Source organism: Diabrotica undecimpunctata, chromosome 3 (assembly GCF_040954645.1).
Source record: "Diabrotica undecimpunctata isolate CICGRU chromosome 3, icDiaUnde3, whole genome shotgun sequence".
NCBI lineage: Eukaryota > Metazoa > Arthropoda > Insecta > Coleoptera > Chrysomelidae > Diabrotica > Diabrotica undecimpunctata.
In genome coordinates this window covers 17,721,295-17,742,500 of record NC_092805.1, presented here as the reverse complement: position 1 = coordinate 17,742,500, position 21,206 = coordinate 17,721,295, and the positions used below count along the sequence as shown (strand labels likewise).

Here is a 21,206-nt window from a genome sequence, read left to right as displayed (position 1 = left end):
GAAATAAGAATAAAACTTAATTTATTCTACCATCAACGATCACACATAAATCACACACATATAATATTGGCATAGTTGCGATATATTTTATACCAGACAGCACCCTAATACGGGCTATTATATTTTTAACATTTAGTTTACCATGTAACGTTGAGCTGAAGATGCATAGCAAATTATAGTATGCGAAATCGGTCGTTAGTGGTAGAATAAATTGATTGTAAGTAAGTCTTATTCTGATTGTTGGTTGTTTTGACCAATATTTTGTCAGTAAAGGTTTGATTGTTAGTAAGACAAGTAAGTTAATTGTGCTCGTGTTATTTTTAGAGTTAGATAATAGTAAAAACAATTATTATTTCTTGAAATAAAATGGGAAGTCGCGGTAAAATGATGGTTGGTATGGTTTTGGAAAGCAATCAACGTTCAGGTAAGATATAATTTTTCATATTTTCATATCATATTTTCAGATGTAAATAATTGCATAGGATTACTGTTTGAAGTACGTACCTACACAATAAGCAAGATAATATTCTGAAAAATAAACTTTTATTTATTAGTAGAATAGAATAGAAATATGCTTTACTGTCATTGAAAGATATATAGACAATATAGATACACAGAATGATTCCGAAAGGGAACAACAACAAATACGAACTGCAAGGAGATCGATGCAAACTCATACTTTAATGAAAAAAGAAGGACCATATGATAAAATGAAGAAATACTGTAAAGGTTGTTATAAAAAGAAGATTCGGGGAAACAACAAAAAATCGGGTCAAAAAAGTAGTAACTTACTGTGACACTTGTGAAGGTCAACCACAGATTTGTTTAGATTATTTCACAAACACTCCAAATAACCGATAATTTTTAATTTCTTTCATGTTCTTATTTAACTTTTGTATGTCTTTTAGTTTGTAATGGATATTGTTTACAGTTTTATATTGTTTACTCGAAATAAAGATATGTCAAAATTTCGATATCATTTCAGTCTCCCTTATTCAGCCAAAATGAAAACTGATATGTATATGCGAGGACTATATGCCACGGCGGTCGAATACTGCAATAACTCCGCTTCTCTACACGACCTCTGGCAAAACAGGAACTATATTACAGACCGTATCAAATCGGTCGTATACGACCGCCGTGGCATGAAGTGCTTATTGAACTGTCGGTCGTATACGAACGCATGGCAGTTAACCTGTTAAGTGATATTGAAAGTGACTAATGACGATTTTCCATTTATATAAATGCAATAAAAAATAACAAACAATGTTAAAAAAACCTCAACAAAAAATATATTTGAAATATATATTTTTTAACAAACTTATATTTTAACAAATCTACCAAATTGACACCTAAAAAGTACGTCAAGTCTGTTTCCTGGATTAAAGTAAAAAATACATAAAATTTCTAAAAATCAACTTTAATAATAATAATGGAAAACTTATATGTGCAGATATTTAGTATTCACCGATAAGTGCAAGCAAACAGTCTCTGTAATGTCCGGAGCAGTCGCCCTGAAAAAAGGACAAATGTTAGGAAGACACTACTAACAATAAAGCAAATGTATATATAATTAATTATCCAGTAATAATTATTTATTTTTATAAACTTACGTTAATAGCGTCAGCTAAAGATTCACCATATTTTGACTGGTATTCGCTCTTAATTTCAACCATGTCAATTTCAGATCTCGTAACTACCAATCTGATCAACTGTCTGTCGTCGGTTCCCAATCCTTTCATGCTTTTATTCAAATATTTAGCAAAGAACGCCGCTTGGTTCTTTATGGATCTAATAATGGCTAAAAGAGCATCTTCAGAGTCTCCAGAAAACTCATTTTTAACAGCTTTCTCGATATCGTGGCCGGTAATTTGCTGATACTCTTGGAAAACGAGCTGGAGGTGGGCGTGGCTCCTTTGACATAACACGGTGATAAAGGTGGATTCGTCTGTGCCTAAACGAAGTACTCCGGCTTTATGTAGAGCTTCGGCGTCTTGTAAAGCTCTTTCTGGATCAGTGATGTTGCTTTCGTCTCTGGCGGCGTTACAGAGAGAGACCATCAAGCGCTTAAATGTGCCAGAGGTGTCACCTTTGACATCGCTTTCTAACGATCTATTATATACTGGAAAGAACAAAAAAGTGGTGGTCACTAAAAGCACTAACACAGTAAATAAACACTAGAAACTAGCTCGGGGAGGATCAATCGTTAGTTACGAAATCCTAAATAATTCTTAAGTTAAATTTTTATCTAAATGTAAATAAAAAATAATAGCTTCAGATTGTAGGATTATAGGATTTATTTATCTTTTAACAGAAAACCGGAAAATGATAAAATTGTTCCGAATCAGCAGTTGATCTTAAAATTACACCAACATAACTGTGTACTACCTACATTTAGTCCATTCGTCAGAGATTTGACCTCTAAAAATCATACGAACAAGCTGAATTTTGTTGAGAATGTCAATATTGGGACTCCAAAAAAGATATAAAAAGTTTACCACTTTTACCCCTCGGCTTACCCCTCGCCTAAGGCGGTATTGAGTGAAATTTGAAAGTGAAAGAGTAGTTTAAAACGTTTTAGATTGTTTGTAACGTGAAAGTTTAAATTCATAATTTTTTAGGCATATTTCAAATGCCTCACATTTATTGCTAAAACTCAAATCCGAAATTTCATGCAATAGGTTTTGAAGATTATGATCTAGCAATGGAAATTCCATAGTGACCAGTTAAGGAAAGTGATACATTGTATGGATCTCATGAGAATCATACAAAATGCGCAACGTTTATTAATTTAACACACAAGCCATAATCGTTCCTCTTCTACCGTTAGGTGTCGAAGAAGGTGATTCTATCTTTTGATTAATTTTCTCCACGCTTTTTTGTTTTTCGCCAATTGTGTTGCTTCTTACCAAGATTTGCCCCTATTTGGTCATATCTCTGCAGTGAGGGTAGCCAGACATGGCGATAAATTCGACAGTGGCAACTGGCTGTTCCAAAATTGATCATGAGGCGAGAATGATAGCCACAGAAACGGCACATATCCAGCAGTGCATAAAGCAATGGAAAAGCACTGCACTATTTTCCCAAGAGAATTTCTTCCCATAACCATGACAATTTTAGTAAGTGAAGATGGGATGTGTAGCGACCCGACTCACGCTCGGCGCCATCTCGGTTCCGGGCCGTGAGGCAGCGGTTTCCACGGGCCATAAGCCGTGGATATCCGATAATACGTGGACTGTGCTTCAACTCAGAAAAGAACATAAAGCTATATATAGAGCAAACGATGAATACAGGGCGTTATCGAAAGAAATCAGAAAACAGTACCGCAAATAAAAAGCTGATTACATCTCTCAAATACGGAGAGAGATAGATGAACATGGCTGTCGTAATGAACAGAGGGATTTATTTCAGAAGATCAAACTACTTACCAGAGAATTTAAATCTCAAACGTGGTCTTTAATAGATAAGGAAGGTAATCTAAAGACCAATACTGACGAAACATTGGAAACATGGCGAAACTACTGTGGCGAGCTAGCTAAAAATAACGAGGTACCAGCAGAATATCAGTGGCCCTCTGAGTACCCTAGAGAACCTACTGTCTTACTCACTGAAGTCAAAGGTGCTATTAAATCACTAAAGAGAAATAAATCCCCAGGCATTGATTCAATACCAGGTGAAATACTACAGTTACTAGGTAACAAAGGATTACATATCATCCATTCTATCTGTGTCGCTGTTTGGAATTCAGGAAAATGGCCATCTGATTGGTGTACCTCAATTTATACCCGCTACACAAAAAACGAACTACTACCAGATGTGAAAACTATCGCACACTGTCACTAATAACACGTGCTAGTAATATCTTGTTGCATATCAAACACAGATTAAAAACCTATCTACATTACCAAATGACTCAGGAACAAGCGGGGTTTGTAAAGAGTAAAGGTATACGGGAACAAATCCTGAATCTGAGACAACTCATTGAAAAGTCCAGAAAATTTCAAGTACCTATGATTATATGCTGCATTGAGTACCAAAAGGCATTTGATTGTGTTAACTGCATTAATTTTGTGGTCCATTTTAATAGAAATGGGCACACCAATGCATCTGGTGACACTTATGAAAAATCTGTACCAGTTCAATATAGCAACAGTACGACTAGATCAAAAGTTCTCAAACGAATTCGAGACCGAGAGAGGTGTTAGACAAGGATGGGTGTTGTCATCTGACTTATTCAACATTTATGGTGAACACGTCATGAGGATAGCTTTAGATGGATGGGCCGGTGGAGTAACAGTGGCCGGTAGGAAAATCTCCAATTTAAAATTTGCTGATAACATTACACTTATAGCAGCAAATGAGCAAGAAATGCACAATATTCAACTGACGAACATGTGACAAAAAATGCGATAAGTCGCCTAACTAAAGTTTGGAAAGACAGATTTATCTCTGAAAATATCAAGATGAAACTAGTGAATGCCCTTGTATTCTCAATATTTCTATACATGGCAGAGACTTGGACTCCTCGCGGAAGTCAAATAATTGATCGCACTTGAGCTGTGGTGCTGGAGAAGAGTGTTGCGCATACCTTGGACAGCTCATAGGATAAACGTTTCCATTCTTAACCAACTCGAGATTAAAAAAAGGCTGTCCACAGTATGTCTGCACCGTATTCTGCAATTTTGTCACGTGGTTCGCAAAGGTAACGATAGTTTGGAGAGATTAATTGTTTCTAGAATTGTTCCGGAGAGTAGATCAAGAGGACGATCACCAACTAGATGGTCCGACTAAATTATGTTTTCAGTTGGAAACTTATTCTGCGAAGCTCTCAGAGCAGCTGAAGATAGAGACCAATGAAGAAAAATTGTTAGGAATATTGGAAAGAATCACGATCCTCAGTAATGGAGAAACGACAAGAGGGAGATCGCTGTTCCACTCTATTATTGGTCTGCCTCTTCTGTTTTTCCCTATTGATTTAGCTTCCCACACTCTTTTCATTTGTCCAAACCATTCTATTATTTTCTCCTTTGTTGTGTAAAGTACCGGTTTAGCTTTGAGTCTGTTTCTTATTTCTTATCTTTAAGATGAAGTTCTCTTGATTGTTATTTCTGAGAGAACCGTTCATTCTACATAAAAAGTACTAATAAACACGTTCAAAATTATCGCAGCTACATTTCTTTTTCTGTCGGATGTTTTCCGTTTTTCCCACTACGAGGGGGGGTTTTAGGGGGAAGCCTGGGGGTAGGAGTGGCAAACTTTTTTGTATCTTTCGGGTGTACCAAAATTGACATTCTGAGCAAAATTTAGCGGTTCGTTTTATGAGATCAATTCTCTGACAACTGGACTATTATAAAATAATATTTCGTTTTGTATTCTGATAATTCTCCTATTTGTAAATTAAATTTCTTGTGTAAATGCGTAAGAACTTACATTTGTGGTAGGTTTCTCGGATGATAATAATATCCTTGTTGGACATGGTACAAAGAACCTCGATGAGGACGTCTTCATCAGTTCCAAGACCGCTCATAGCATCGTGCAATTCTTTGGCATAGTATTCGGGAAGAGGGGTCATCATAGCGACGATGCAGTTTTCGAAGTTTCCGCTGAGTTTACACTTCAAGGTCTTGATCAAATCCTAGAAACCAGAGATGTTATAAAAATGTGTTAAAAACAAAAAAACAAAAAGTACAATGTAAAAATCCTAACATAGTATTTATTATTCCTGAATTGTTAGTCTCGAGTCCTAAGCAGCACCATAGCACACGTATGTTATGTGCTGTGAGCAGCACTATACAGTCCAGTGAAATAAAGTTGTAATACATGTAAAAAGTAAAGTAATTCATTTCAGAACGAATCCTTGGAAAAATTAAAGTTTTGGTATGAAAATATGGATTTATGTCAAAAGTATCAGTTTACAATAACTGCGTCATTCTTTAAATATTGATTTTATAGCAAAAATCACCGAATATTGGGGGATGCATGGCTAAAAACAGGAACACTCGGAGAAAAACTTTGTAAAATTAAGATTTCCCTGGGATGATTTGCGAAATCTGTTTTTTTTTATCCATAGCATTATCACAATTAGTACTATTTGCATGCATTGTTCCTCATTATCACTCCTCCACTTTTACACCTGGAGTAGATTGAAATCCGTAAAATTCGGAGAAAAAGGTATAGGCTTTATAAAGGTTTTTCCTGAGTAATGAAAACGATTGTGTGGACCATAAGTTTAAAAACCATTTTAAACATGGTTGTAAAGAGTATTCCTAATTATCATCCTCTCCTTCTAGGAGATATAAAAGAGTGGCGAGAGTCTAAAAACCAGAAATTAAAAAACTTTGTAAAGGGTTTTTGTAGGTAGTCAAAACTATTTTTTCAATTATAACATTATCATAGTTATTACTATTTGTAGTAACACTGTCTGGGGTGATTGCGGCGTGGATTGAGTAGCTCTGCGGTTACCACAGCCGGTTTCAAGAACGGATAAAATGTGAAGGGTGATTGGCAAGGTTGGCAACCTACCAATCGTAAAAACAAATACTGCTCAAAGAAACAATGTACAGCCTCGGAACCGGATTGATACTATGAAGACGACTACGGCAAGAAATAAGGACAAGCGAAAAACATCCAAAACCTAGATGAGAATTACTACTTGGAATATCAGATCGCTCAACTAAAGGGACCAAGAAATAACCCAAGTGCTGAAAGAGAAACATATAGATATTTGGCTCTACAGAAAACAAAAAAGAAAGGAAAAGGTCAATCAAAATTAAGTGAATACATACTAATCTACAGTGGAGTATCAAAAGAAAAAAGGGCCAAAGAATGTGTAGCCTTAATAATACACCAAAGAATGATCAGAGGACAAAGCAAATAGATGAACGAACTAATAAAAACGAAACACATTCAGAAGGAAACATGGGTAGACTACTTTCGATCCCTATTTGCTAAAGGTGACGATAATGAACCGCCAACACCAGAGGTGACGACAAACGAAAAAATAAATATTGAGGTGGAAGAGGTAAAGGAATCATTAAGGAAATTAAAAAATAGAAAATCACCAGGAGAGGACAGAATACCGAACGAACTGTTAAAGTACGGAGGACCAGATCTGACCAAACAACTATTAAAACTAATCCAAAAAGTAATAGAACAAAAGAGAATTCCTCAAGAATGGAGATCAAGCATCCTAATACCTCTCTTCAAAAAGGGAGACAAATTGGACCCGAAAAATTATAAAGGAATTAATTTATAAACCAAAACACTAAAATTAACCAAAGTGATAACAAATAAACTGAATGAAATTATAACACTAGCAGAAGAGCAAGAAGGTTTTAGGTCGGGATGATCATGCACCGACACCATATTTATAATGAGGCAAGTGCAAGAGAAATCATTAGAATACAACAAACCGGCATATCTTTGTTTCGTGGACCTTACGAAGGCATTTGACCGAGTCAAATTAAACGACGTTATCCACTTACAAAACGATCGAAAATATCGACCAAAACAACTCAATAAAAGTAAAAGTAGAAGAAGAACTAACCGACCCTATTGAAGCTGGCAATAAGATAAAACAAGGAGATTCCCTGAGTCCTCTATTGTTCAACCTGATTATGGATGAAATAATAAAAAAAGTAAGAACTAAAAAAGAATAACAAATGGGAGAAAAACAACTTAAAATAATCTGCTATGCAGACAACGCAATAATACTCTCTCAAAGTGAAGATGATTTACAACGTATGCTGCACCAATTTAATATAACCTCCAGAAAATTTAACATGTTATTTTCCCCAAAAAAGACAAAATGCATGGTTACAACAACAAAGATGTAACTGGAGCTGGAAGGTCATATAATAGAACAAGTGATGGAGTTTAAATATCTAGGCAGCACATTATCTAGCTACGGAAAGCTCGAAACTGAAGTGAAAGATCAAGTGAATAGAGCAAACAGAGCCGTGAGATGCCTAAATGAAACAATATGGAGAAATAAAAATATCGGGAAATAAACGAAAGGCAGAATTTACAAAACATTCGTCAGACCAATAATGACATACGCGGCAGAAACAAAACCTGAGACAGAAAGGACAAAAAGGATGTTAGAAACAGCAGAGATGAAAACACTTGAAAAATTGATGGTAGGACACTATGGGACAGAGCTAGAAGTACAGATATACGACGTAGATGCAAGGTGGAGAACATCAAGAACTGGGTAAGAAATAGAAGAGTAGAATGGAACGATCATATAAGCCGAATGGCAACGAATAGAGTAGTAAAGACGGCAAGAGACGGTTCCCCAATAGGAAGACGATCAGTAGGAAGACCATGAAAACGATGGAACGACATCTTACTGGAGGCTCATTGAAAAACAGACAGAGTCATGTCTGTATAAAAAGAAGAAGAAGACGAAGAAGAATACTATTTGTAGTGTTTCCGTTTACCATTCCTTCACTTTCACCTTTGGAAAGGCATGTGATAAGCTGAGACTCATTTCAACCCCTGCTTGAGCGATGTTGGCCTTCTGTCATATTTTTCGTTAATCCGTATAATCTCAAACTTTATTAAAAAAAATTTTGGGTTATCTTTATTATTTCTCTTTATATTAGATCTTAAATGTAATATAAATGTGTAATACATTTTTGGATAAATGTGTATTATAATGTATAAATAAATATTTTTTATTTTTACAGGAAGATTTAAATGTGTTTACCTCGGTTACAACAGGCGATTATCATAAGGATATGCACTCGGATATGGTTTTCCTTTATGCCGACTCTTGCAAAACCTGCATTGATAATTTTTATAATATACAATGCACTATCTACTATCACTGTGTATCTACTAATTACAACATTATAAAACAAATTATCGAAAAACTAAGAGGTTTCCTGTTTTGCAAGAAGTACCATTACATTTTACTTTTATTATTCACTCGCATTAACCTTTTCCTTTTGTTTTGAACGTTTCAACGGTTGGCATTCCTTTTCCCATGTAGCTGCAGCTTTCTCCGTGGTTATTATTAGTTGTTGCCCTGGAAACCATCATGGTCTTCTAACTCTAATGCCACAAATTGGTCGCATTGCTCTTGTAACATGCCTCAAGTTAACATGCTTCTTTTCTAACTTGGCTGCACCGTACTGAAGACGACCAATAGTCAGAAATACGTATATACGGTTGCCTTCCATCGATATACCTTTTTTGGTTTCCTCTTTTGCGAGACATGCCATTACATTCCAAACGATTAAAAGCCTTCGAACTACTGCCGCATGCTCAGAATTTCATATCCATCATGTTGCAAACAACACCGTGATCCAACGTATGAATAAAGATCTGGAAATTATGCGTATCGTGAAAATCAGAAAGATGACATACTTAGGGCATGTGATGTCCAATGAGAAGTATCAACTAATTCAACTAATTTCGGTTGGACATCGCGGTTGAAGAACACCAGACAGTGGACAGGAATGACTACCATACATCTATTTAGAGCAGCTGTCAACAAAGTTGTATGGACCAACGTGATAGGCACCAAAAGAAGAAGATAGTGTGTATCAATATAAAATATCGATAAAAAGGACGAAACTTATGGCGTTTGACGGTAGGTACTCTGGAATCCGTTCACAATGTCAAGAAGAAGAAGAATCTGTTCAAAACACTACTATTGAAATCCCATTTCTCTTTATCATATACAGCTTAACTTTAATCTTCATAATATTAACTAACAACTACACGCAACATCTAACAACTATTTGCAAAAAAATACAAAAAATCAGCATACTTTACCTTTTCGTACATAATTTTGAACGCATCAGCAATCTGTAGTCTCTGTTCATTGGATCTTCTTGCCAAGCAATTTATAATGGCCGTCTCGTCTGCTACAGGACATTCTATCGCTTTTATAAGAACTCGAGCATCATCATTGGGGTTGAATGGTTGGGCAGGTCTGACGGTGGGAGTACTCTACAAATCGAAAATAATGTAATATGTTAAGTATAATAGTTCGTTTTTACTGAAGCGTCTGTTGCTAACTTTGGCCCTAATTGACCTATTTCAAATTAATTTCAGGTCAAATTTTTTATTGTAATCCTGAAAAAATATACGCTTTCTGAATATGTAAAAATATTTATCTTACAAATAATAACAAAAAAGTTATTCTATTTGTTTATAACTAAATAATTAGCGTATATTTGTAAAATTATTTTTCTATAATAAATATTTTTCTTCTTTAATTTTTTTTCTTTTTATAAAGAAGAAGACTCACTCCTTCATTTGAAAACCGAAAAATTGTTCTAATTGCATTTTCTCTGACTTATGTTATTGCAAAAAACATTTTTCTGGGATAAACAAAGAGAATAAAATTTAAACAATTCAACGAATCGCTTTTAAATTTTTATCACATATTAAGCATTACAAGACCCAACTTTGAGGAAAATTTCAAAGCCTTATACAATTCTTGCAAGAGATATAAATAAATTAATTTTTTTTTAAATTTTGTTCTTTTTTACATTTATCTAAACAACAAATACTTATATAAATTTTTGCAAATTGTCATATTGAAGCTTTTTGTACGTTCTAAAAGATGGTTATGCCAATAAACCTTCAAAACCGTATGCTTTTCAATAATAAAATAAAAACGCCAAAAAGTCCATTTTTTACACTAATTTGTTTATAAATACAAATTATCAACAAACCTCACGCAGTAAATAGTTAGAATATGTTTCTATAAGTATTATAAGTATATTTTGAGTGCCACGAACAGGGTATGTCTTATTACCCTGGACAAGGGTCAACTTTGAAGTTAAAGCTAAGTACTACAGTCAAATTTTTGTGCAAATCGGTGCAGGCTCAGAAAATTATACAGGAAAATCTTCATTAACTGAATGTTTTCGCAGTGTTTTTAACGAGTGTGGGAATAGAAGTTATCTCGTAAAATTTTTTAAGTTCTTGTTCTCTGTTCATTCTAGAAACTTCCAGGAAGTTAAATATGTGGTCCAACATCCGAATTATCGATTATCGTAGTTATGTGTATGAGGTTAATATTTTTCTACCTAGACAACATTAAAGAAATACTTTACAATAATACTTTTAGCTGCGCAAAATTCTGGTAATTTATGAAACAATGAAAAAATTATATACTTTACCATTTTTGCTGCTTCTTTTAGCGAAAACAACTATCTGGTAAGTGGTAGTTATCAAAAGTGAATTTTATATTAACAGAAACAAACTACCTCTTCCTGCAAGTTTGATTAATTTTCGATAATAGTTGGTTTTTAACATATTTCCACTAAACCATATACATGATACGACAATCACCAAAGATTAAAAACAAGAAGATAAAAAAAAACAAGTAAGAAGAAGATATACAGGATGTTAAATTTTATTAAAATAAAATATGCCAACAGTGTATGGGTATAATTATGCAGTATATATGTATGGTAGGCAGCTGACGAACAGAAAAATGCTAACAATGGTAACTTCGCAATCGATAACCAAAATGTTCTGTCTTACAAATATATCGAAAATTACAGGCTTATATCGAAAAACTACCATTACTGATACTTAAAGATTCTGTGGAACAATATTATATGGAGTTTGGTCTTTATAATCAATGTAATGTCAGCTAATAGTGAATCATTTAAGATAGGTTCTTATAGAAAAATATTGTGTCTTTGGCACTAACGTAAGTGTCCAGAAGAAGCAGTTGCCTTGGGAGGGGAACTTCCAACTTGAGGGGGGGGGGGGGACTTTCAGTAAAACACTAACTCAAAAAACATAAAAAAGATAAACCCAAACTATATAAAAGACATAAATAATAAGTTTTCTTTAATTTTGGACCTTCTTGTGGGGAGGGAATTCCCTCATTTCCCGTATATCCACCACTGAGAAGAAAAATAGTTTTTTTTTATTTTTCCACTGCATGTTTACAATCTACTCTATACACAGAGTAATAAGTAAATAGTCTGTAAGTAAATTAACGTGAGTTAGGTACCGTCCAGTAACGGTTCTCTAAGTATTATTGCGGTAGGTCTTCTGGCCATACTCTCTTCAATCTTCTTTCGGCAAGTGGTTGGGTGAATAAATTATTTATCTGTTCGTTGTTGTAATCAGTGGTGCGATTCTTTATACCGATCGTATATTATATTTTAAGTTCCAGTACTTGGCCTCGTTGGCAACAATGCCGCTGTTCAGAGAACTAAATTTCGGGAAAATCAAAATATTAAAATATGGTGTACGTGCTGCCATCTATTCAAACAATTGTTAAACGTTAGTTTATTTGAATGCTACTCATTTCAACTGCGGCGTGAATATACCCCTTTATGTCCAAACGAATTAGGCCAGAAGGAATAAGAGAAGAACCAAGTGAAACGTTGAAATCGCCAAACCAATTCTAAAATATTCACATATGACGAGGTTGTAAGAAGTTATCTACGATGAATTGTTCATTGTAAATTTTTCATGAAAAATTTGCCGCCAAACTTAAAGCCTATACGTAACTCTATACAAGGTAATGATAATATGCCACCGTTGTATCTCTTTCTAACTTATACAGGCTTCTGAAAGAAATCGGATTTGTTTATAAGAAACATGTTCGAAGAAGCATTATGGTGGAGCGAAAGGACATATTAGGACATATTCATTGGCGCATAACCAGGCATGTGAGCTCCCAAATGAAGAAATACGTTGTACGACAAAACCTAATGTCGAGTGGAGACCAAGGCAAGAAGCACTGCGGACCAGAGGACGACTACCAACCAGACGGATTGACGACCTGAAGCGTGTTAGTAGTAACTGAATGCCAGCCACATAAGACAGAGACAGACGGAAAGAGCTGAGGGAGATCTGTGTCCAGCAATGGACGCGTACAGGTTGATGATAATTACAGAGCGCTATTATCATTAGTCTGATTTATGATTATCTTTTCTGAGATACCTGCTACGGATGTGAACGCATCATATTATTATATCATATTTCGATCGATCAAGTTATAGACAGATATTCATCGGAATATTATTTCTTGTAATATTCCTCCTTCTTCATTGAGTATCTCCGCTGAAATTCCGCTTTCTCCAGCACTTTTGTTATTTTTTAGTTCTCTTAGCATCTTTTTATTCACTGTATTGTTGGTTCTTCAAACTTACCTGTCTTTTTCTTATCATTGCTCTTTTTCGCTGGTTCGACTTATTTGTCTATATTTAAAAAATTCCTCGAAAATTTAACAATTCCGCCTTTGGGTTTAATTTTTTCATCGTCCCTCATAAAAGTCTGGCTTCTTTACTTCTACAATTTATTGATTTTTTTATTTTATTCTTGGTGTCATGTTTGGATTTTTTTTTACTTCTTTGTAAAAATTCTTTAGAACTTTGTTTTTGTACGAATCTTCTATTGATTTTAAAAATGACAAACTCTAGTTTGTCCTTTTTTGCATCTTTGTTTTCCTTCTCTTTTATCTATTTTCGATTTGTTTCTTCTTTTCAATGCACTAACTTCTGACATTCCTCGTTGAACCAATATTGATGTTTCTTTACTTGTAGTCTCCCTATGCATATTTATATTGCTTTCTGTCATGGTTCTCTGCGCATTATTTTATTTTTCTTATAGATTTTCCGTAAGAGGGGCTTCTTAAATGCGCTATATTTGGTAAGTTTTTCTTTTTTTTTTTTTGTAACCTTCGTTTGGCTATTACCTACCATTGTATGATCACTGTTAGCATATCCCATCTGTAGTAGGTCATTGCCTGGAATATTTATTACCTATTGTATACCTAATTATTTTACTTTACCACCCGGAGAGGTCCATGTTGTATTGTGCTAGATTTTTTCAATGAATTTTCTATTACAGTCTTCTCCATTTTTCTTTCTTGCTACTTTCGCGTTCAAATCTCCAATAATTATATGAAATCTCGGTATTTTTCAAGCAAATTACTTATTTTTTCATAGAACTCTGTTTTATCATTTTCTTTACTACTGAGATGTGTATTATTGATACCATTTTTTGTACATCTTAATAACATATTTTGTCAGATTTTGTATAAATCGAGCCTATTTATTTTCTCGGACACCATAAATCCCACTCAAAAATTCGTCCACTGCTTTTGAAGATGATGTCTTTTCTGTTTGCGATTACATTTGACATTTTCTCTGTGATGTTTGCAATCAACCGTAGTATTTGTAATTCCCATCGTTTGGGTCATTTCCTTCAGTCTAGCTAATCTTACTTCTCGATGATAATAGGCTAATACGCCTACATTTTGGGGGAAGGTGCCATTTTTCACAGCTTTTAACATTGTTACGTCAGCATCTTTCCGTATCTTTGGAAACCTTTTCAGCTTGAGGATGACATTATTTGTGATTGATAACAGTGATATAAACAATCACTTTTCCGAACAGATTTTTTAGAGACTGGACTTCAGTATATATCTATACTTTTGTACCTGTCCTATTTCTCCGTGTAGGTGTCGGGACGCAGTTTAAGTCCTATCAAATATAAATTCAAGGTTAAGATGACATATGCAGTCAGAATGCTGATTAGTCACTACGTGGGAATATTATAGTCTTATATTTTCCTTTATGTTTATTCATCTACTTCTATTTTTGCCTTGTCTATTTTCTTTTTGCTTGTTGCCTGCTTCCAGTAATGTTCTGAATATTAGTCCACTTAACGTCAACGATTTTTATCATTTCTTGTTTGCTTTTGTTTAGGTTAAATCTTACTTCTTGTTTCAAACTCTCATGTTTAATAGATATTTGGTTTTTGAAGTTATACTTCTATACGCGCGCTCCACGTTGAAAATTTGTACGGGAGTGAATCGGTGAAATCATTACATATGTAAGATAATGAGTAAGAGAGAGACAGAAGATATATTTTCTCTCTCTTCCTCTCTCGAGAATAAAAATGTTCCTTTTGTATATATAGTTAATATATATAATATAATATTTATTAATACTATTATTTATGTGATATGTTTTGTATTATTTATTAAATGTTCATAATTATTTTAGTCTTTTGTATTTCAAAATAATAATCTCAATAAATCACTGTATGACCGAGAACTGTCAATTTTGAAATACGTTTGTGTCATGTCTAATTGGCAAATATTTTACGTGTTTGGTTCATACGCTGGTGGATGTGAGTTTGAATCCCAATATGAATTTCCTTTTTTATTTTTGAAATATTTAAAATCCCCACGTTAATTTTATTAAATATATATAATATACGCAAAAATGATAAATTTTGAAATAAAATGAAAATTTACAACATAATCCGAGTTGTTGGTTTTTGAAGTTATACTTCTATACGCGCGTTCGACTTTGGAAATTTGCACGGGAGTAACAAGCCTCGTTAGGCATTTAAATTATAAATTAAAACTTGTAAATATCAAGAATGTTCCAATGTGTACTTATATACACAACAAACAACAATTAAATATTGTATTTGTCAATGTCAGACAAATTGACAGTTGTATCATAAAACAACATTTTTTTTATTAATATTTTTATCATGGTAAATTAAACATTTGCGTAAGTAAGTTACGTATATTGCCATTTTTAAATACTTATGAATATTGCATTTTAATTTGTATTGTATTATTATATTGAATTATGTTGCAGTGTATTGTATTGTATTTTTATATTAATAACAAAATTAATAATGAATTTTACTGCAGAGTATGTTTAAAAAAATTTTTTTGCATTTAAGTCCATACAGGTCAAATGTTTATATACAGGAAACGATGCACCATATACCTAATTCTTTTTCTCTTTCTGCTCTCTCTTACCTATAGCATTAAATATGTAATGATTGTGCAGATTGACTCCCATATAAATTTGTTACGACGATCGCGTGTATAGAAGTATAACTTCTACCGGCAGTCCCACTGGACTACCACACCCGTTTTTTTTTGTATATTTTTCATTTTTATCTGTAATATGCTTGCTACTGTGCTAAGTGCTAATCGTCTAAATAGGAGTGAGATTTATATCGCCTCTACAAGTTTGTCGTGCGATTCCATTCAATATCGTTTTATTACTGAGGTCCTTCTTCTCTCAGAAATTCACGTATATTTTCTTTGTAATTACTGTTTCTCGTCTTATTTCGCCGTGAAGATATTAGGAATAGAGGAAAAAAAAAACAATTCGTTGTAAGACATATATTTATAAGTTACAAGTAGGATTTATAAGTTACAAAAGTTTTCTCTTATTATTACATAAAAATATTAATAATACTCTGGTATAAAGAATTTTATCCAACAATAGACAACAAAGTCTTTTTAACATCTGATGATACCTCCTCCTAAAAACAAAAATTCGATAAAAAGGAACTGCCGTTTATATAATATCAAAGAGAAAAACATTTAATCGCTAGCTAGCAGTAAAACAACTATACAAACTTAAAACAAAATAGATAAAATGCGAGTAAAAATGGACAAACATTACTAAGAAGTTTACAAAACACAACACAAACATTAAACTTAACCAACAACGGCTAATAATGCTTTTTTGTAGTCGCCAGATGTGTCATCCTGAAAGAAAAGACAGTATATAGAAAAGTACATTAAGCTGAAGTAGGTATATAAATGTAAAGTCACATTAACTGACGTGTAGACGAAATAAATAAAAAGGTTTGCAGTACGCTTAAAGCTTACATTTTGAAAAAAAAAACATGTAGATTCCCCATGTATTTAGTTGTGATCCATAAACATTTCAATATCTAAAGTTTACAAAGTAGAAAATTACAATCATTCTGTTTTAGTTCTTGAGAATATTAACGGAATAGTCCTCAGTTTGGAACACAATTCATTACTTCTAGTCGCACTGAAGAATCAATTTATTCATCATCATCATCATCTTGGTGCTACAGCCCTTAAAGGCCTCGACCTTCTCAAGCTTTCTACGCCATTCTATTCTGTCCCTCGCTTGCATTTTCCAGTTGCCGACTCCGATCTTCTCGGCATCTTGTGTTACCCCGTCCATCCACCTCAGCTTTGGTCTACCCCGTCTTCTCATTCCCATGGGTTGCGCTGTTAGAATCTTTTTTATCATGTTTGACTCAGGGGCCCGGGCTACATGTCCTACCCACTGCAAGCGGTTTCGCTTAATTATAGTGGTAATATCTTTACCACCAAACGTATGCTTGTAGATATTCTGCAGTTCAAAGTTATATCTACGCCTCCATATTCCGTTCTCACAGAGCGCTCCGAATATCTTGCGTAGCACCTTTCTTTCAAAAATGGATAGAGCGGATTCATCTGTTTTCGTTAGCGTCCATGCCTCTGATCCATATGTGAGAACGGGGACTATCAGTGTTCTATACAGCCTTATAAGAGTTTTTTGAGACAGACGTTTGTAAGCTAAGTACTTTGATAGACCATGATAACACCCGTTTGCAATTATTATTCGCCTTTTTATTTCCTCAGATGTGTTATTATTGGGGTTAACCGATGTCCCTAGATATATGAACTCTTTGACTGCTTCGAAGTTTTGGTCATTGAGAATCAATTTATTATACGACGTAAAAGCCTTCACTAAACTCTCATTGAACGGTTTTTAAAAGGTTTAAAAATACCGGAAGGTTAAGGATGCAGGCCGATAAAAATAATTAGAGACAGTCATTTAGATTTTTTGGACAACTTGTTACTTTTTTAATCAAAGAAAACCAACGAATATCCTTCGGAAAAATAATAATACAAGACCCAACACAAGAAGAGGTAAAATAATATAAGAAAGGGAAAATAATAAACGCACAGGATAACGCAAATTATTGGCAGATATATTGAAAGAGTGAGAATTAAATTTGAAGAACTTACCACTTGCAAGCATTAAGCTGCATACCTTGCCGCTTTCCATTGCCTCCTCTGTCATCCAATCAATCAATTCAATAATTCTGTCTATCGCCGTTGCACACAATATAAAATCGAAACAATTTTTAAACTGTTTGTCCTTTTCTAGTGCTAGTTTTTGTGTAAATGTATTTAATGTGTATAACATTCATAACATTCATTGACATGCTGGATAGCCAACATTTTTGACGAATTGTCCCTGAAGATGCTCTGAGAGCGAAAGTACTTGGGCAAAATTTAATAAAAACTTTATTGATTTACTTATTTTAAATAGAGTTTCATGTAGTCCTCTTGCTTATTATTTGTTTATCTTCTTCTTAGAGTGCCATATCCCTACGGAACGTCGGCGACTACCATGCTTATAATATTTTTATACTGATCTCGGTCTTGCGCTACGTGTAGCAATTGGTCCGCTGTCAAACCTGTCCACTGCCGCAAATTCCTCAACCAAGAGAGTTTCTTCCGTCCTATCCATTTCTTTCCTTCGATTTTACCGTTGAGAATTAGCCGAAGGAACTCATATCTTGGTCCTCTGATTATATGTCCAAGATATTCTAGTTTACGCCTCTTAATAATATTTAATAGAGTTCGTTGATGTCCCATTCTTCGAAGAACTTCTTCGTTTCTAGTTCTGCTAGTCCATGGAATTTTTAGTATCCTTCGATACAACCACATCTCAAACGCCTCGATTTTATTCATGATATCGGCGTTTAAAGTCCAAGTTTCACATCCATACAAAAGTACAGACCACACGTAACATCTTGTAAACTTTTCACGGATTTCCAAATTTAATGAGTTAGTGGATAATAGAGGCTTGAATTTTTGAAATGAGTTTCTTGCCTGTTCAATTCTACATCGAATTTCGAAGGATGGATCTAGATTTTGGGTAATCCAAAATCCAAGGTATTTGAATCTCTGAACTCTCTGCAGCGGTTGTTGGTTTAATATCAGTTGGGTTGCGCCGATATCCACTTTATTGGTCACCATGTATTTAGTTTTATCGATATTTATCGACAGTCCCCAATTTGTGCATTCCATGTCAACTCTATTGATTAGCTCCTGCAGATCGTCGATGTTTTCAGCTAGAATCACAGTATCGTCGGCGTACCGTATATTGTTAATTATTTCTCCTCCTATGATAATTCCTTTTTGATCTTTTAAAGCTTCCCTAAATAGATTCTCAGAATACACGTTAAAGAGGGTGGGAGATAGTATACAGCCTTGTCTTACGCCTCGTTCAATACTGATTGGCTTTGATTCTCTGTTGTTGGTATTAATAATGGCTGTTTGGTTCCAGTAAAGTTTGGCAATAAGTTTGATGTCTTTCTCATCTAGTTGGATGCTCTGCAAGGCGGTAATTAGTCTGGTATGCTGAACGCGATCAAATGCCTTTTCAAAATCAATGAAGCACATATATACGGGTTTTCTTACCTCCCAACATCGTTGAAGGAGTGTTTGCATAGAAAATAGTGCTTCTCTAGTTCCAAGGCATCTCCGGAACCCGAACTGCTCTTGACTAATTATTTCTTCGCACTTGTTGTTAATTCGGTTTAGAAGAATATGCAACAGCATTTTAACGGCATGGCTCATTAAACTAATGAGTCTACAATCGCTACATTTCTTAACGTTTGGTTTCTTAGGTAGAGGAATAAAGATCGATTTTAGCCAGTCCGATGGAATTTCACTGGTATCATATATTTGATTGAAAAGTACAGTGAGTTCTTTTATATTGTCATTTGAGAGTAATTTTAGCCATTCGCTGTATATTTGATCTGGTCCACTGGCTTTGTTGTTTTTGGCTTGGTGTATGGCTTTTTCCACTTCAGCGTTTAAGATTGATGGTCCTGTATTTGCACTTAAGTTAGGTAGTCATCCTCGATCATCCTTAAATAATGCTTTAATGTAGTTTTCCCATTCCTCCATTACTTCGTCTTCTAGGGATAGTGCATGACCTTCATTATTCGTTAATGTTATGGGTGTATTTCTTTTGTGTACTGTAACTTCTTTTATTTTCTTATATGTGTTAAATTCGTCATGTTTTCGTTGCAATTCTTCTAATTCCTCACATTTTGCTCGCATCCATAACTCTTTGGCTTCCCTGATTTTTCTTCGAATCAGATTATGCTTTCGTTTATACTCTTGAGTTATTTCTATTTTTAAGCTGTCTTCTTTCGTCCATCATTTCGATTATTTCATCTTTCATCCACGCTTGCTTTTTATAATGGGTGACAGTTTCACTTTGCGTTGCTGTATAGATGATACAATTCTTTATGTTATCCCATCTTTCTTCGACTGTTGGTACATTGTATACTTGTGTGATGTTGTCTCGAATTTTTTCATTCATTGTCTGTTCAAAGTGACGTTTAAATTCTTCTTCTTTTAGTTTTTGTCTATCGTATTTCTTTGTAATGGAAGGCTTTTTTGATTGTCTTTAATTTTAGGTTGATTCTAGATGCCAGTAAATTGTGATCGGTGGCTGCGTCGGCACTTGGATATGTCTTGGTACATTTACATGAGTTTCGAAATCTATTGTTAATCATGATATAATCTATTTGGTTACGCATTACACTACCATGGCCACCTCTCGGTGATATCCATGTATAGAGACGTCTTTTTGGTTGTTTAAAACATGTGTTGGTGATAACAAAGTTTTCCTCTTGGCAGAACTCCACCAATCTATCTCTTTGTTTATGGTAATATACAACCCAATGCGAAAGGGAGAAACCAGCGAGCTCTAGATTGAACATATATATTCATACTCCCTTTCTGGTGATATAGAGGTTATCGTATGTGCAGAAAGTAACAAAGTTTAGATAAAAGAATAGATGGGCTTACTTTAAAAGGATGTTATAATTTTAAAAATGACATATTTGAGGCACGTTTTACAGATGGCATAGAAAAAAAACGCTAAGAATATCATAGGCTGGAAAACAAGAAAATAAAAGAAGAAATACTATCATGAAAATTTGGAAAGTAGGGTGTCTTAAGATCATTTATGCTGAAATAAAATACTGCTTGAATTTAAAATAATTTAAAACTAACTACATGAACCGCTACAACTGGTTGTAAACTTTGTTCAGTTTCTTTTTCGGTCTCAAAACACTTTATCGCTCTAAATATACAGTCCCTGCTAAAATTATCACACTCACCATAGACATTTTAGGATTTTGAATTTCAAGCGCCTTAAAAGTATCTTCACAGTGATACAAAAGCTGTTGAATGGGTTGCATTACAATTGGTGAATAATCATGCTACATAATTAATTTAAAAATGGTGGAACTTCTGAAAAGTGTGCAGTAACTCGACTTGTTCCAACATAATCCAGTAAAATAAGGCAAAAAAGGGGGCAAACCTCGGAATGAAAGATAAT

General features: G+C 34.3%; 2 protein-coding genes across 3 annotated transcripts in view; both read right to left on the bottom strand.

The window, feature by feature from the left end:
- Positions 1–1,291: 1,291 nt before the first annotated feature.
- On the bottom strand, positions 1,292–11,290 carry LOC140436492 (annexin B11-like). The gene is made up of 5 exons (XM_072525354.1): positions 11,142–11,290; positions 9,784–9,960; positions 5,431–5,635; positions 1,614–2,122; positions 1,292–1,514 (listed from the first exon to the last, which is right to left on the bottom strand). The coding sequence occupies exons 1-5, from the start codon at positions 11,142–11,144 to the stop codon at positions 1,458–1,460; spliced, it is 951 nt and encodes a 316-aa protein (XP_072381455.1). The 5' UTR covers positions 11,145–11,290; the 3' UTR covers positions 1,292–1,457.
- Positions 11,291–16,132: 4,842 nt separating this feature from the next.
- LOC140436493 (annexin B9-like) overlaps positions 16,133–21,206 on the bottom strand; it is a 38,312-nt gene continuing 33,238 nt past the window's right edge. Inside the window, exon 7 of one of the 2 annotated variants that reach the window (XM_072525355.1) lies at positions 16,133–16,519. In XM_072525355.1, coding sequence (XP_072381456.1) covers positions 16,469–16,519 — 51 coding nt within the window. In that variant the 3' untranslated portion in view covers positions 16,133–16,468. The remainder of the gene's footprint in view (positions 16,520–21,206) is intronic. The other variant, XM_072525356.1, reaches the window with a different exon arrangement.